General features: G+C 59.2%; 6 protein-coding genes across 6 annotated transcripts; 4 read left to right on the top strand and 2 right to left on the bottom strand.

Moving 5' to 3' along the window:
- Positions 1 to 57: 57 nt before the first annotated feature.
- EX895_004156 (uncharacterized protein) lies at positions 58 to 1869 on the bottom strand (the record flags this gene model as incomplete). Its single annotated transcript, XM_029884752.1, has 1 exon — positions 58 to 1869. One exon carries the CDS (start codon positions 1867 to 1869, stop codon positions 58 to 60), a length of 1812 nt encoding a protein of 603 aa, XP_029738853.1.
- Positions 1870 to 2547: 678 nt separating this feature from the next.
- Positions 2548 to 6606, top strand: EX895_004155 (uncharacterized protein; the record flags this gene model as incomplete). Its single annotated transcript, XM_029884751.1, has 1 exon — positions 2548 to 6606. One exon carries the CDS (start codon positions 2548 to 2550, stop codon positions 6604 to 6606), a length of 4059 nt encoding a protein of 1352 aa, XP_029738852.1.
- Positions 6607 to 7676: 1070 nt separating this feature from the next.
- On the top strand, positions 7677 to 8720 carry EX895_004154 (uncharacterized protein; the record flags this gene model as incomplete). The annotated part of the gene is made up of 1 exon (XM_029884750.1): positions 7677 to 8720. One exon carries the CDS (start codon positions 7677 to 7679, stop codon positions 8718 to 8720), a length of 1044 nt encoding a protein of 347 aa, XP_029738851.1.
- A 127-nt stretch (positions 8721 to 8847) lies between these two features.
- On the bottom strand, positions 8848 to 9473 carry EX895_004153 (uncharacterized protein; the record flags this gene model as incomplete). The annotated part of the gene is made up of 3 exons (XM_029884749.1): positions 8848 to 8904; positions 8979 to 9277; positions 9362 to 9473. 3 exons carry the CDS (start codon positions 9471 to 9473, stop codon positions 8848 to 8850), a joined length of 468 nt encoding a protein of 155 aa, XP_029738850.1.
- A 619-nt stretch (positions 9474 to 10092) lies between these two features.
- EX895_004152 (uncharacterized protein) lies at positions 10093 to 12087 on the top strand (the record flags this gene model as incomplete). The annotated part of the gene is made up of 1 exon (XM_029884748.1): positions 10093 to 12087. The coding sequence occupies one exon, from the start codon at positions 10093 to 10095 to the stop codon at positions 12085 to 12087; it is 1995 nt and encodes a 664-aa protein (XP_029738849.1).
- An 854-nt stretch (positions 12088 to 12941) lies between these two features.
- On the top strand, positions 12942 to 13790 carry EX895_004151 (uncharacterized protein; the record flags this gene model as incomplete). Its single annotated transcript, XM_029884747.1, has 1 exon — positions 12942 to 13790. One exon carries the CDS (start codon positions 12942 to 12944, stop codon positions 13788 to 13790), a length of 849 nt encoding a protein of 282 aa, XP_029738848.1.
- Between the last annotated feature and the right edge of the window lie 220 nt (positions 13791 to 14010).

The raw sequence follows: 14010 nt of genomic DNA, 5'->3' as shown, positions 1-14010 counted from the left end.
ACAGCTGTAACGTTAGGTGTAATTAATCCGAATGCAATTGCTGTTCTCCCTTCCGTTTCAATCCTGCTTCGTGCCTGTGAGCAATGGATACAACGCCGACTCGACCCTCCGCCTAGAGACGACGCGTCCATCCTTGAGTGCAATCCTCGAATAGCTCGGAGCACACACCACCTCCTGCACCGACACGGACCCATCCACCACCGTCAGATCCGTCCAGATACTCCTGCCTGTCTCCCCACCACCCCGGTAACCGCTATCGAACCCGGCCGCGACCCTCGCTCCCCAGCTCACCGCGCCGAGCAGTACCGCGCAGTCGTCCGGTTTCGCGCTCTGCCACACGCCCACCATCATCGGCAGCAGCGCCAGCGGGTCCGCATCCCCCTGCGGCGTAAACAGGTTGGCGACGTTGTTGACGCCCATCGCCCAGTTGGTGTGCTTCTGCAACGCATGGTTCGAGTGCAGCGCGAGCAACGGCAGCGTCGCACGCGAGCGCGATGCGTACGGCGCAGAGCGCCCCTGCATGTACAAGTCGGACGGCGGAAGCGAGACAAACGAGATCCGCGGCACGCTCTCGTCGTCTGTGGCGAACCTGGCCGCGAGCTCGTCGAGATCCGCTTGGGTGAATGTCGAGAGCTTCGTGCAGTGCCCGAGCGTGATGCCCCTCTGCTTTCCGTTAGCATGCTTCCAGAGCTGGCCCGATTGTTGCGAGAGCGAGACGACGAAGGGGATCATGGACTGCTGCCCATCCTGTTCGCTACCCGGTGGATCGAGGTCGTAGTCGAGGTGAAAGTCGACATGCTTGCCGTGCTGGCGAGCGAGCTCAAAGACGAATCGGATGTTGCGCTGTTGCTGCTCCTTTTGCTTTCGTTTCCTTTCCGTGTCCGGGAGACTGTGCTGATCGTGCTGGCCAAGAGCTTCGACATACGGCGCAGAGCCGACCACATCGACCTCTTCTCGCGACGCTGCTTCCCTGAGCAATTTATGCATCCTCTCCTCCTTACCCTTGTCGTCCGGGTAGAATATAGCATCTTGCGCAAAAGCCACAATCTGAACATGGCAGCTCGCCTCAAACGCGTGCTTCAGCTGTACAGCAGCTTCTACGCACATGAGCCCCACGGTCGGGTCCACCTCTACAAAGGCGCGCATCGACGTCACCCCATGCGAAACAGAGCTCGCGATCAGCCTGCGCATCCTCGCCATGACGTCCTGTTTGGTGAACTTGGCCTTGGCCTCAGCAGTCGAAGTGAGGGCTTCGTCAAACGAGCCTGTGGCGAGAGCACATCTGTCGAGCAGGTAGCACTTGTCGAGATGGATATGCGGATGACACAACCCGCCCGGAACGGCGATGCTGCCGCGAGCGTCGATGCAGCCACGAGAGCATGTGTCGGTTTTGGTAACAGTAGGTGCGGTGAATCTGGCTACGAGAAGCTTTGGTGGTGGTGGTGGTGGTGGTGGTCTGTTCGTAGCCGGCGAAGGTGCGGGGGGAGCGTCGACAATGTGATCAGGAGTGTCTTGAGAAACGTGCGAGAACGGTGCAAAACGGTTGAACGGCTTCTCGACCGGCGCGAGGTCGTTTGGCTCTTCACGGACGGACGCGCTGAGTTTCACCTCGACGGTTGTTGTGGAAGGAGAGGACGGGTCCGGCTGGTAGTGGACGTATTCCAGATCAACGAGGGGCAGCTCTTGCCGCTGCTGCTCGTTGGGAAAGAGAAGAGCATCGTCCAGAGAGGCATATGCTTCCGGAGGCAGCCTTACGTTCCTTATCGTTAGCGTAGAGGCCACTTTACTTCTCGAGGAGGAAGGAGTCGTCATGACGTTGTTGGCCTCTGTTTGCTCGTCACCACGAGCAACAGCAAAGACGGGGAACATAGAGAGGGACAAGAGGTCAGTGCGTCGACGGTTGCACAGCTTGACGTCGGCGAAATGCGCGCTTAAGTGAGGCCGTACGGTCTAACAACCACTTAGCTTTGGAGCCTTGGTAGACCAGCACGTGACACTGACGGCGGCGCGCGAAAATTGAGTAAAAGCTTGGGCTTCGAAAGTGTGGAGTTTCGCATAAAAAATAGAAGCCCCTAAAACACTGCGACATCCGCGAACCCCTTTTCGAGCACTTGAGCTGAAAGCATCATACAGGAGTCGGAAGCACCCCTGTCGGATCATCCGTCTTCGAGCACAAGCCTTGCAATGTGTTCTCATGGAAGAGCGGCTTCTGACAGTGTGACAGTGTAAAGGGGCGTGTGTCGAAGGTTGGGCAGTGGAAGCTGCACTGCGCTGCATGCACACACACGCACACGCACGCCTCCCTGCGCACATATTAAGAGGGCGTTTCTCGCGAACTCAACTTCCACCTTTTGGTCTCTCTCTGTGTGCGCCGACCTTCCTCTTTTGGCCAACTGTCACTCCACCATCTCATCAACATCATCATCACTGCCCTGATCGTGAGTGAACCACTCTCTTTACGTCAACCATTGCTGCGATACTAGTAGCGTTCGTGCTAACATTTCTACCTCCAACACAGCGTCATCCCCGTTGAGGCAGCCAGCAACAATGGCGACAGCCAATCACCACCACTATAGCTTCGTCCCCGACCCACACACTACCGAATACCTAGCCTTGAACGACCGTTCCACTTCGCCCGCCCGCAAGCTCTGGCCTTTCAATCGCTCTCGTTCTTCCAGCCCCAACACCCAGGGTCAACAACATCTCAGCCTCGACACATCTGTCAACGGCAGTACTTCCCGCTCACGCAAGTCTTCGGCCAACTCGAACAATAATGGCGTCAGCCCATCCGGTTCTGCTTCCAGCTTTGTCGTCAAGAGCGTTGTCCGCAGTCCTGGTGGCGTTTCGCTTCCCACATCTCCCGCAAACGATCACCACCCGCAGAACTATTTTGCTCAAGGCGGCGCTCGTCAGCAGTCACCCTCCCCCGCAGCTAGGAGAATGACGCTCGAAGACTCGGACGACGACATGGGCCAGCACGAGCAACAGCAGCATCTCCAGTACCGGCGATCCAAGAGCAAGCCGCTCGGAGCTGTAACCAGTCTCGGCGTTCCTCCAGGTGGACCAGGTGGTGGTGTCGGCTATGGAACCGCTCGCTCTTCCAATGATGGAAGACCCGAGTCTGCTGGCGGTGCGCCATCTCCTTTCTACAGACCAGCCAGTCCATCTGGCTCCATCACCGCCGGTGATTTCCAGCGAAGCGCAAAAGAGCGTGGCAGGTCCCCTCGCCAGTCTGCCTCGGGCAGCAGCGGCTCTCCTTCAGCTCACTCTGCTGCTTCCTCTTCTGGCAAGAAGCCCGTAGCCCGTATCACTGCTGGGCCTAGGAGCTTGGCACAGCAGCAGCAAGATGAACATCATCAGCAGTATCAACAGCAGCAACAGCAAGAGGCTCACTTCCAGCAGCACCCACAACAGCATCCTTCCTCGCGTGGGCCCAGTCCCGCTGCTGCTGCTGCTGGTCCTCGAAACGCCGGCCTGGCAGGTCCACGTCACTTTCCTGGTGGCCCTCCTTCTCCCTCTGGGCCCGGGTACCAGTCTCATCCTCAGCAGCATCCTCATGCCGCTGGTCCTCCTGGAAGCATGGGCTTCCCCTTGCTTCCCCCTCAGCACACTCCTGGTCATGAGGGCCGAGACGAGTCGCCCAGCCGATCGCGTCGCTTCTCCTTTGGTATCGCTTCCCGATTGCGCAAGGACAGCGAAAAAGGTGCCTCTGGCCCTGCGCCTCTAGACGGCTTGCCTTCGCCGGTCGATATCCCTTTTGGCCGTTCTCCCCACTCGCCTCTGCGTTTCGACAACGGTGCAGAGACCGACTACTCGCGTGCGACTTCGCCCTTCGGTTCGGTCTCGCCAGCTCGAGTGGCTGGTAGCCCCAACTCGTCTGGTTTCTTGTCGACCTTGATGGGTAGGCAAGCGGCAGACGAGCGTGAGGCGAGGCAGAACCAGCATCAGCAACAGCCACGTCACCGTGATGACGGTCCTCGCAGCTGCTCGCCCAGTGGAGGCTCCAACCTAGCTGGAAAGTGGTTCAAAGGCGTCTTTGGTCGATCGCCTCGTGCTGACGAGAAGGATCCCAATTACGCTTCTGATCTCAGCCCCTTCCCCTTGACCGTCAGCGGCACCAGGGATGCCGAAGACGAAGCTGCCTACGCCCAGAAGCTCTCTTCGATGCGTCAGGCGCGTCACATTGTCGATGAGGAACGTCAGCGTCACATGATGGGTCCCACCACCCCCACTGGCGTGCGTGGCGCGCCCGGAACAGTGCAACGATTCGATCCCAACCATGACCGCGAGTTCCGTCCGCGTCAGGTGGTCGACAGCGACGCCGAGGCTGGCAATGTGGACAGCGATGCTGATGCCGATGCTGCTATGGAGTTTGAGCTAGGACGCAAAAAGAGCCCGCCGGGCAGAAAGCCTGTGCCTGCTTACCTGCCTGGCTCGACGCCACGAAGGGATGCTGACGGCCAGAGTGGGGCCCCGGCACAGGATGAGAAGCTTACGCCTGCTCAGCGCATTATCCAGGAAACGCGCTCCAAGCAGCTGGCTCGCGAGCAGATCGAAGCTCAGCGTCAAGAAGCTGCGATGCATCAGCAAAAGATCGCAAACAGCAATCCGCGCGAAACGCTTGCCGCTAACGCTCAATTCAACGGTCCGCCCACGCCGCCCAAGGGAAACGACCCTGCGCTTCAAGGCCATCAGCAGCGATTCCCCAGCGGAGCGCATCAGATCACGCGCGAGCCCGCCACCCGAAGTGGAGGTCCTCCACCGCAATCGCAACCCATCGCGAGCGCTGTTTCGGGCCAGCGCAACGGCAGCACGCTTGCACCCGGTAGCGGTCCCATGCCTGCCGACCTACCTCTGCGCGACGCCCTGCAGGAGATGATGGTGCGTTTCTACCGCTTCGAACGCTACTCTGTCCCGCTGATCCGATCTCTCGAGACGCGGCTGCTCGACATCGAACGCGATGCGATGCTCGCCAACAACCCTCAGGCGCGCAGTAGCGGCACCCGAGCATCCATCGCCTCGAACCACAGCGCAGAGATGGACCGGTGGGTGAACCAGATGACCAGTCTCATGAAGCACGAGGTTGGACAGCTCAAGGCTGCCACCAAAGAGATCAAGGAGTCGAGGGAGATTGTGGCGGCCGTGGCCCGGAGTGCGAGCGCGTCCGGAGGCCCCGGAGTGGCGTTGTCCATGTCTGTATCGAGCTTTGGCAGCTTGGCGGCGATCACGCCGACGACGTCGGTGCAGCAGATTCAGACGCAGCGGCCGATAGCGGAGGTGACGGAGAGGCAGACGAATGTGTCGAGCTCGACGTTCGAGAGTGCGGTGCCGTTGGGAGGGAAGCTAGGGTTGCCAGCGGGGGCAAAGCCGGCGTTGGACAGGGATGAGGGCAAGCACGGTGGTGCGGCGTCGCCGACAAAGGCGAACTTCGGATTTGCCAGCGAGAGTGCGAAGGAGCACAAGGAGAACAAGAATATGCTGCGTGATCGCTCGGTGAGCCCCAACGGCCGACCGAGGTTCACGTCGGTGCTCGGGCAGCCGCTGGCAAACGCACAGGCGCCGCAGCAGGCGGGTCGACTCTCGCCAGCCCCGTCATCGAGCGAGGATCGCGCGCAGGGCCAGGCGGGCATGCCCAGGGACACGTCGGTCGAGAACAGGCTCAAGGCGCTCATGTCGCCGAGTGGCGCGTCGAGTCGGTCTACTTCGCCTGCGCGGCCGCAGGAGGAGGCGGTGCAGGAACGTGAAGAAAAGGCAGACGAGAGTGGAAGCAGTGACATTGCTGCTGCGCTCGCCGCTATCGATGCGTCCTCCTTTACTGCTGCCGAGGATGCGCTTTCCGACCACTCGCTGCAACAACGACGCCAACAAGAGCACCACGTCCCCGTGTCGAAGTCGGCGTCCCATTCGAGCTCCAACTCGGGTTCGGCTTCCGGGTCGATGCAAGAGCCCCTCACGCCGACGGCCGAACTTGCCGATGAGCTGAACGTCGCTGCTGCTGCGGCTCACGGGTCTGGAAAGGGCAACTTTTCAGGGGACAGCGGAATCGCAGGAAGCGTGCTACCGTATCTGACACGGGGCGAGGGTTCGGCGCCAACGAGCCCGGTGAAGGCGCAGTTCGGTGCGGCGCCACCTGCGGTGGTGGCGGCGTCGGGCAGGATCTCGCCGCAGAAGCTGTTCGCGCACAAGTTCGCGGCGTCGGGAGGATCGAGCGGCTCGACGTATACGGTGGGCGGTGGTGGTGGAGGCGGCGCGAGTGGCGCCAACAGTCCTAGTGCGAGTACTAAGTTGGGGTTGGTCGAGAGGAAGAGGTTTACGCTTCCGGCTGCTGCTGTCGTGTCTCCGTCAACGACGACGACCTCGGGTGCGACGACCACGGGTACGGCCTCGACGGCAGCACCGACGACGCTGGGAACGGGGACAGTGACCACGGTGCCCGCCCGACAGGCTGGCAGGGTGAGTCGTTCACCGAGCTACACGCTGGACGACAGCGCGATGGTGGCTGGTGTGCCTACTTCGGCTGCTTTTAGCGGACTGGCCAAGGTCAAGCCCGTGGGACACCTGGCGTCATTGAAGGAGAGAGTGGCGTTCTTCGATTCCGCCAAATGATCCCCCCTCCCCATTTCCAACACGCACGCATGACAAGAATGTATCAATGTATCATAGTTTCGGGCGGTTTTGATTCGAATGTCGATCATGTGCAAAAAGTCTACCGGGTTTGTGTTTGTTTTTGCATTGAAAGTGAGCGTTGGGGGGGTGGGAAGGGGTTGGAATATGCGTGTCGACGTTCGGAAGGCTGCTTTGGGGAGAGAGTGGGCGGGCGTGGTTGGATGTCGAGGTATAGGTGAGGAGGCCGTCACAAAGTCAGTGAGAACCACTACACTGACCTTGAACAGCGAAGCACGCTTCGAGAAGGTATAACTAGGCGACCCACGCTTCGCCGCGCTTTCCGAGTCGGTATCATCACGTCCCACACACACACACATATACAAGGACACTCCAAGCAATGGTCTCGATGAAATCCACCCCGCGCCTCGTTGTCATCGCGGTGAGCATGGTGCCCCTCGTCGTCGTCATCGTAGTGTGCAGCAGCGTGCTCGCACACATCAGCGTCGCACCCACCGCCTGGGGCACCAACAACGCGAACACCACGGCCTTGGACGAAAGGGCATAGTGTCGGCAGTTTCGTCCTGTGCTGCAGCGACCCGTGGCTCGGGCAGCGACTCTGACGACGGCCGAAATGCATGTGGAACGGCTCGGCGAGAGCTTCTCTGCTACGACGGTCCAGTCGAGAGGGTCGTGTGAGAGGAGAAATGGAGGAGATCACGTCGACCATGTCTGTTCTGTTCTGCATCGCCATGCTTCCTTCCACCGGCTTGGTTCGAATGGGGGAAGGCGAAGTACAGAGAGTGGAGCAATCAGCGAGCGGCAGCTGTCGACTTGCGCGACTTTCAGAGCCTTCTTTTTATGAATTGATTTTGGTCCTGATTTCATTTTAATATCTGTCGCTTGTCGGCAAAATCAAGTTACCGGGTCTGAGCAGCAGCCGTTCAAACATGCGTTCAGCTACCCCACACCATTAACTGCATCTTTGCGACATCTCAGCCCGTGCGACTCGCCTCCATCTGTCACTTTACCTGCAATCCACCGTGCCGTCGTTTGCTTCTCGACCTCCCAATATGTCACTACCGACACCGACACAGACGCTGGCAGGAGGCAAAGTGAAGGTCTACCACGTCGCGTTAGCTGGCTACGACGATGCTACCTCGCCGCGTTTGTCGGCCTCCAGCTCGTCGGCCAAAGCGATGGTATGCGTCATTGACCGACCCGACGTCAAGAACGCCGTAGATCGCGAGACGGCATCCGCGCTGCATTCTTCGTTCGTCTCGTTCGCCAACGACGCCTCACTCCGGGTGGGCATCCTGACGGGATCGCACTCCACCTTCTGCGCAGGAGCCGATCTCAAGTCGATCCTCCACTCGTCGCTCCAACCCACCAACAGCCCCACCAGCAGTACAGAGGAGGAGAGCAACCTGCTGGACGCCGACATGGACGCGGTGGCGCCGATGGGCGTGACGCGGCTGGCGATGAACAAGCCCGTCATCGCCGCCGTCGAGGGCTTCGCTGTGGCCGGAGGCATGGAGTTGGCGCTGTGGGCCGATTTACGGGTCGCCAGCGCGACGGCGCAGTTCGGCATCCTGTGCCGACTGCGCGGCGTCCCGCTGATCGACGGAGGCACCGTCAGGCTGCCGGCACTGGTGGGCGGCTCGAGGGCCGCGGATCTCGCGCTGACCGGCCGACTCGTTGGCGCACAGGAAGCTCACGCCATAGGTCTGGTCAACTATGTCGTCCCCCCAGGAGGCGGCAAGCAGACAAAGAGTGGGTTCTCGAGTGTAGTGGAGAAGTCGTTGCAGCTCGCTGCGAGTCTGGCAGCCAACCCGCAGACGTGCATGCTGAACGATCGTGCTAGTATGCTCAACGCCATGTATCCCGCAACAGCAGCGGGGGGTGTACAGGACGAGATAGGGGAAGCGGAGAAAGGGAAAAAGGCGGATCTCAGACTCAAAGGCGGCTTGAGACAGGCGATGGAACAGGAGTTTCAACTTGGTCTGGAGAGCTTGGAGAAGCTGTTCGAAGAAGGAGCTGTGGGGGCGTTTGTTAATCGCACCCAGCAGCAGAGGCAGGCGGATAGAGCAAAGTCGTCGAGGAACAGCAATTTGTGATGTTGTCCATTCTTGCCCAGCATGGTAAAAGTTGTACATGGTCCTGGTTAGCACGCTCGAGTAGTGTGAAAGCCGGCGTTGTGCGTGCAAGAATGCAGCGAGCAGTCTGACAGGATGTCCGAGACTCTTAGTTGCGGAATTCCCAGGCGGAAGCATCGTACTTTTCGACCACTGCCGTGTCTTTCTGTCAAGCACCAAAAATTCGCTGTCAGCCAGATGATCCTCGCTCCCGCAACCTCGTCGTATGTCGGTACTCACCTTGTACTTGTCCTGGAACTCACTGAACCCCCCTCTGAGCACGAGCACCTCCTGCTGCTGTGACCCCGCCGTCTCGCCATCCTCCTTCTTCGGCAATTTGCCGGACTCGAGCGCTGCCTGTCTCGCCTGTGCATACTGCCCGGCAGCTTTCGGACCGCGCTGCTGCGAAAGATGACAGTGGAAGATGACTTGTTTGTAGTCCTTGAGGGGGCCGTACACTAGGTCCTCGACTTGGTCTGGGAAGGTGGAGGAAGGGTGGTTGCGAGCGTTGAGGATGTTCCCGCCTTCGAAGTCGTCATCTACAATCGGCGGCGCGGAGACAAGAGCAAGAGTCAGTAAGAGTGTCAAAACGTAAACGTGGAAGTTGGGGGCGCGGGACGCACCTCGAACGTCGACGACAGCCACCTCGCGCTGGTTTGGGTCGGCACCGTGCTTGCGCACCTGCTCGGCGAGGCTATCGCGATCAATGTACTTGTACAGCGGCTGGAACGACATGCTGTTCGAGTTGCGGTCTGATGCTGATGGAGGCTGGGAGAATTTGAATCGTAATTGAGCCAGTCGTCTAGCTCGATCCTCTTGCTGTGTTTGCCTGAGGGTTACGGTGGTGGTCGACAAGCGCCGAGCGAGTTGGCGGAAAGTGAGCGGTTGGCGGAAAGTGAGCGGTTGGCGGAAAGTGAGCGGTTGGCGGAAAGTGAGCGGCAAGTGAAGAGGGGCTGTGTTGATTTGGCTTCTGTAGGCCATGGACCGGGAGCGCTTTCGAGATCGATAGCCAAGAGGCAGGGTCCAGGAAGATCTGCTGACTGTAAGTGTTGGTCAGAACGGAGAAGGGCGGACAGGAAGAAAGCGTCTCAGTTTCAAGCTGATCCGTTCGCACCATCTTGAGACGATATGATGCGATACGCGTGGTGGAGGCCCGAATTTCAACAGTTTGTTCGAGTGTCCGCCTTAACATTTGGCTCGAGGCGCGCAGTTGTTAGGTCGATCTCGCACCGCGGATGTTCCAGATTCGAGATACACAAACGCATCATCCATCTCACACCCATCTCGCTCTGCACACACCATCTGCCCCGCACAGTCCGCTCCGCTGCACGCATCGCAAGGGCATTTACTCACAATGCCGCCAGCAAGCGTGCCCAGCTGGGCTGTTACTTCATCCTCCACAGCCCTGTTCGGTGGAGGCGGCGGCGCTTCCAAGTCGAATGGTCGCGCAGCAGCGGATGCCAAACTTGCATCCTCCAAGGACCAAGCTGGCTCGTCATCCACACTTCCTCAACAACCACCTCAGTTCCCATCATCGGCAACATCAGTACCAGCAGGGGCTGCAGACGAGCACGAGAAGCCCTACAAACCCAAACGAAAGCAGAGATCCAACACCTACTGCCCGCCACTCACCACGGTCGCCTCTTCATCACGAGTTCCATACTCTATACCCTTTGTTGACGGGTCGAGCGCAAACGGGGCACTGTTCCAGCTTATTGCAGTTCAAGCGAAGCGAGCAGGCTTTGACGCAACCACCGCTTCGGCGCTGCACGAGGTCAGCCAGCTCACGAAAAAGTTTCTTACTTCCGTCTTTTCAGCGGCAACACACGCGGCTGAATTGTCGTGCCGAGATCAGCCTTCTGCGAGGGATTTGATCTACGCGCTCGAGACGCATGGTCAGTCTATTCGAGAGCTGCGCGACTTCTCTCGTCAGCAATCTAGCAGTGGCGCCGAGCAGGAGGCAAGGGCCAAGGTGAAGGAGCGTGCTACTGCGCCAACGACGTATACGGTGACAAGGAATAGGACACGAACGGATGCAGCATCCGAGAAGGACGAGCAGGATGACTGGAAGCAAGGCAGCGACGCTTTCTTGCCCTCGGACTCGGATGACGGGTCTGAGCTGGACACGTGGTCTGCCAGCAGCGACTCGGACGACGAGCACGGCAATCGTCGTGCCGCTGTCCACGCTCGTGTCATGAAACGCAAGCACGATCTGGCACGAGCCCTCGCAAAAAAGGAACGTCGACAGGCCAAGCTGCGTCAACCCAGCCAGAACGAACAGGGTCAGCTCGCATCCTCCTCCGCATCTTCATCGGCGAGGGATCTACGGGCGCTCACCTCGGGCGAGCAAGCATGGCGACGAGTGGCCGACCACATTGTACCGCGCCACTTGCCTGGCATGCCACCCAGGCACGCATGGATGCAGACACCGGCGTTCCCCACCAATGCCTACAGCTCCTCGCTTGGTGGCGTGGGCGACCAAGACGAGGAGGCGAGCAAAGGAAGAAAGGACCCGCTCGTGTTGGTGAACCGCAAGCTGGCCAATGCGAGGCTGGTCGAGGCTTCGCTGAGGAGGTTGATTCAGAACACGGATGGTGCTGCTGCGGTGGCGTATGCTGCTTCTTCGACGCGGAATAGTGGGAACGTGGCGAGTGCAGACCTGTCGACATCGATGGCAGAGAAGGAAACGGCTGCAGCTGCAACTGGGGCTTCTGCTGCTAGTGGAGGATTTGCGGTTCCCAAGACGCCCGCGAGTGGCGGCCCAGGTGGACTGACGCTGCGACTCAACCGCAAGGTTTCAGTGTCAAGTTCAGGGCTCAACTCACCTTCGACGACGCCTTCGACGCCAGTTGGCAGCCGGCGACTCTCCAACGCTGCATTTTCTGCTGGCGGCGGAGGAGCAGCCAGCGCTAGTGGGATGCCGGGCACACCACTGGGGGTGGGCATGTCGATGGGGTGGGGAGGCGAGCCACTCATGTCGCCGCTCACGCCTGCCTCGGCTGTTGGTGGAGGACCACCAATGGCGCCGTACCCGCCTACGCCGGGTGGGGTGTATGGGCACTACTTTGGAACGCAATCCAATGCGAGCAGTGGCGCAGGGGTTCGGTCACGGTCTCAATCCTTCGCTGCAGCACTTGCAGATACGTCTGCAGGCGACAGTGGAGCGAACGAGCAGCTGGGTGTGAGGGTGCCGGGCCCGATCAACTACAAGAACGTGTGGTATGCGCCTGGAAGCACTATTGCTAGTGGCGGGTTGGCGGGTGCAGGCGCTTCCGCGGCAAAGTCGGCTAGTGGTGCCAGCAGCAATCATCCTCGGTCGGTTAAGAGGATGCGCAAGTGGAAAGTATAGTGTTCTGAAGGTGTGCAGTCCAATGTGCTATCCCTCTTGACATGCAATGCAGTATACTTTTCGTATTCAATGGCGTGTGGCCGCCATCGTCTGCGGAGGTAGAGAGAGAGTGAGAGAGAGCGCGAGCGAGGGTGCCAACGAGGGTCGACCGGATCGGGCCGATTTGCTAAACTGCAGATTGAAGCATTTGAAATGGGTTCAAGTGCGCAAACGAAAATCGAGCCGTCTGGTTTGTATTCAATTTGTCTCGCTCTCGTAATTGAATTGGGCGGGCTGAGGTTGGAATGCTCGAATTTTTTCCCCAAGGAAAAGGGCGCGCAGCGAGAGAGCCAAGTTGCGGGATGAAATGAGACTGCACTCTGCAAGCTTCCAAAATTTCCACCGTTTCTCAAAGCGGCAAACGATAGACAGACCGAGAGACTGAGAGAGAGAACGAGACAGAGACCAAGCGCTCTGCAATGTTTCGGGTTCTTCTCAGCCTTTGCTCACCTCTATCTCCTTCTTCTCCTCCGTCAACTATTCCTAGCAGTCGTCCGGACGAGTCTGCTACACACCCACCCACCCACCCACACACACACAGACACAAACGCATCTTTACCGACAGGCTCCTACCAACGGGACTTCTTCATCTACTTGCCGCGAGTTACGGGACACTAGTAGCTTGGATTCTTGGAGTTTGCGTTTCGTAATCGCTGCAACTTTGCTGGCTCTTTCTTTCGCTTCCAGAAGTATCTGATACGGGCACTTTCATCACCTCGGCAGCGAATACTTGCAATCGTTCGATCCCGCCACCACCGTCTAGGCATCAGCATAGACTCGCATTTTGAACACAGACCACTCTCGCACTCCAGAAAATGTCGGCTACCACTTCAGACCTTCCAAAGGCACCGGCGGACGCCTCCAAGGCCGCGCTCGACTCGGCTGTCGACCAGACCGTCAACGGAGACGCTGCTGCTTCCACTTCTGATGAAGCTGCTGCTGCCGCTGATGCCTCGTCAAATACTACTGGCAACGCCAACGAGTACCGCACAGTCTTCCAGGATGCCAGCAACTTCAACGTCAAGCACCCGCTGTACAACTCGTGGACACTGTGGTTCGACAACCCATCGCAAAAGGGCATGGCATCTGCACGCGGAACGAAGGACAGCTGGGGTGACGACATGAACAAGGTCGTCGATTTCGACAGCGTCGAAGAGTTCTGGGGGCTGTACAACAACGTGGTGCCCCCCTCGGAGCTGCCGCAGAAGGCCAACTACTACCTGTTCAAACAAGGCGTCAAGCCGGCCTGGGAGGACCCTGCCAACACCAACGGCGGCAAGTGGAGCATCCAGCTGCCGCGCGATAAGACGCGCGCGCAGATCGACCGCCTCTGGCTCTACACAATGCTCGCCGCCATCGGCGAGACGCTTGAAGCACCGTTCCCCAACGGCACCCCGCCGCCCAGCAGCAGCCCCGACGACGAGCTCATCACCGGCGTCATCATGTCCGCCCGAGCCAACTTCTACCGCATCGCCATCTGGACAAGAAAGGCCGAGGACACCGACGAGCTCGCAGCAAAGTTGCTCGACATCGGAAAGCAGTTCAAGGTCAACGTGCTGGGTTACGACCTTGACGCCAAGATTGGCCAGGGCTTGACTAGCGACGTCGAGTTCCAGAGCCACAAGGAGAGCGAGAAGAAGAAGGGCAAGAAGACGGTTGTCTAAGCCGCACCACACCCGCAGCACCAGTAGCAGCAGCAGCAGCAGCGGTGGCGATGGAGGAGGAAGAGCATACGTAATGCCGAAATGGCCCACTCGTTGGTATAGCGAGCGACCTTGCAAACATGTACTCTGTACCTTCACTCTTCTCTAACCTAGTGTATATACGATTCGCATTCCCGCAATCACGACGCATCTTGGCGCCCGACGCCTTGTTGTCCACTGA

Source organism: Sporisorium graminicola, chromosome SGRAM_23, assembly GCF_005498985.1.
Source record: "Sporisorium graminicola strain CBS 10092 chromosome SGRAM_23, whole genome shotgun sequence".
Classification (NCBI taxonomy): domain Eukaryota; kingdom Fungi; phylum Basidiomycota; class Ustilaginomycetes; order Ustilaginales; family Ustilaginaceae; genus Sporisorium; species Sporisorium graminicola.
The sequence above is the reverse complement of the archived record's forward strand: the minus strand, read 5'-3'. Positions and strand labels throughout refer to the sequence as shown.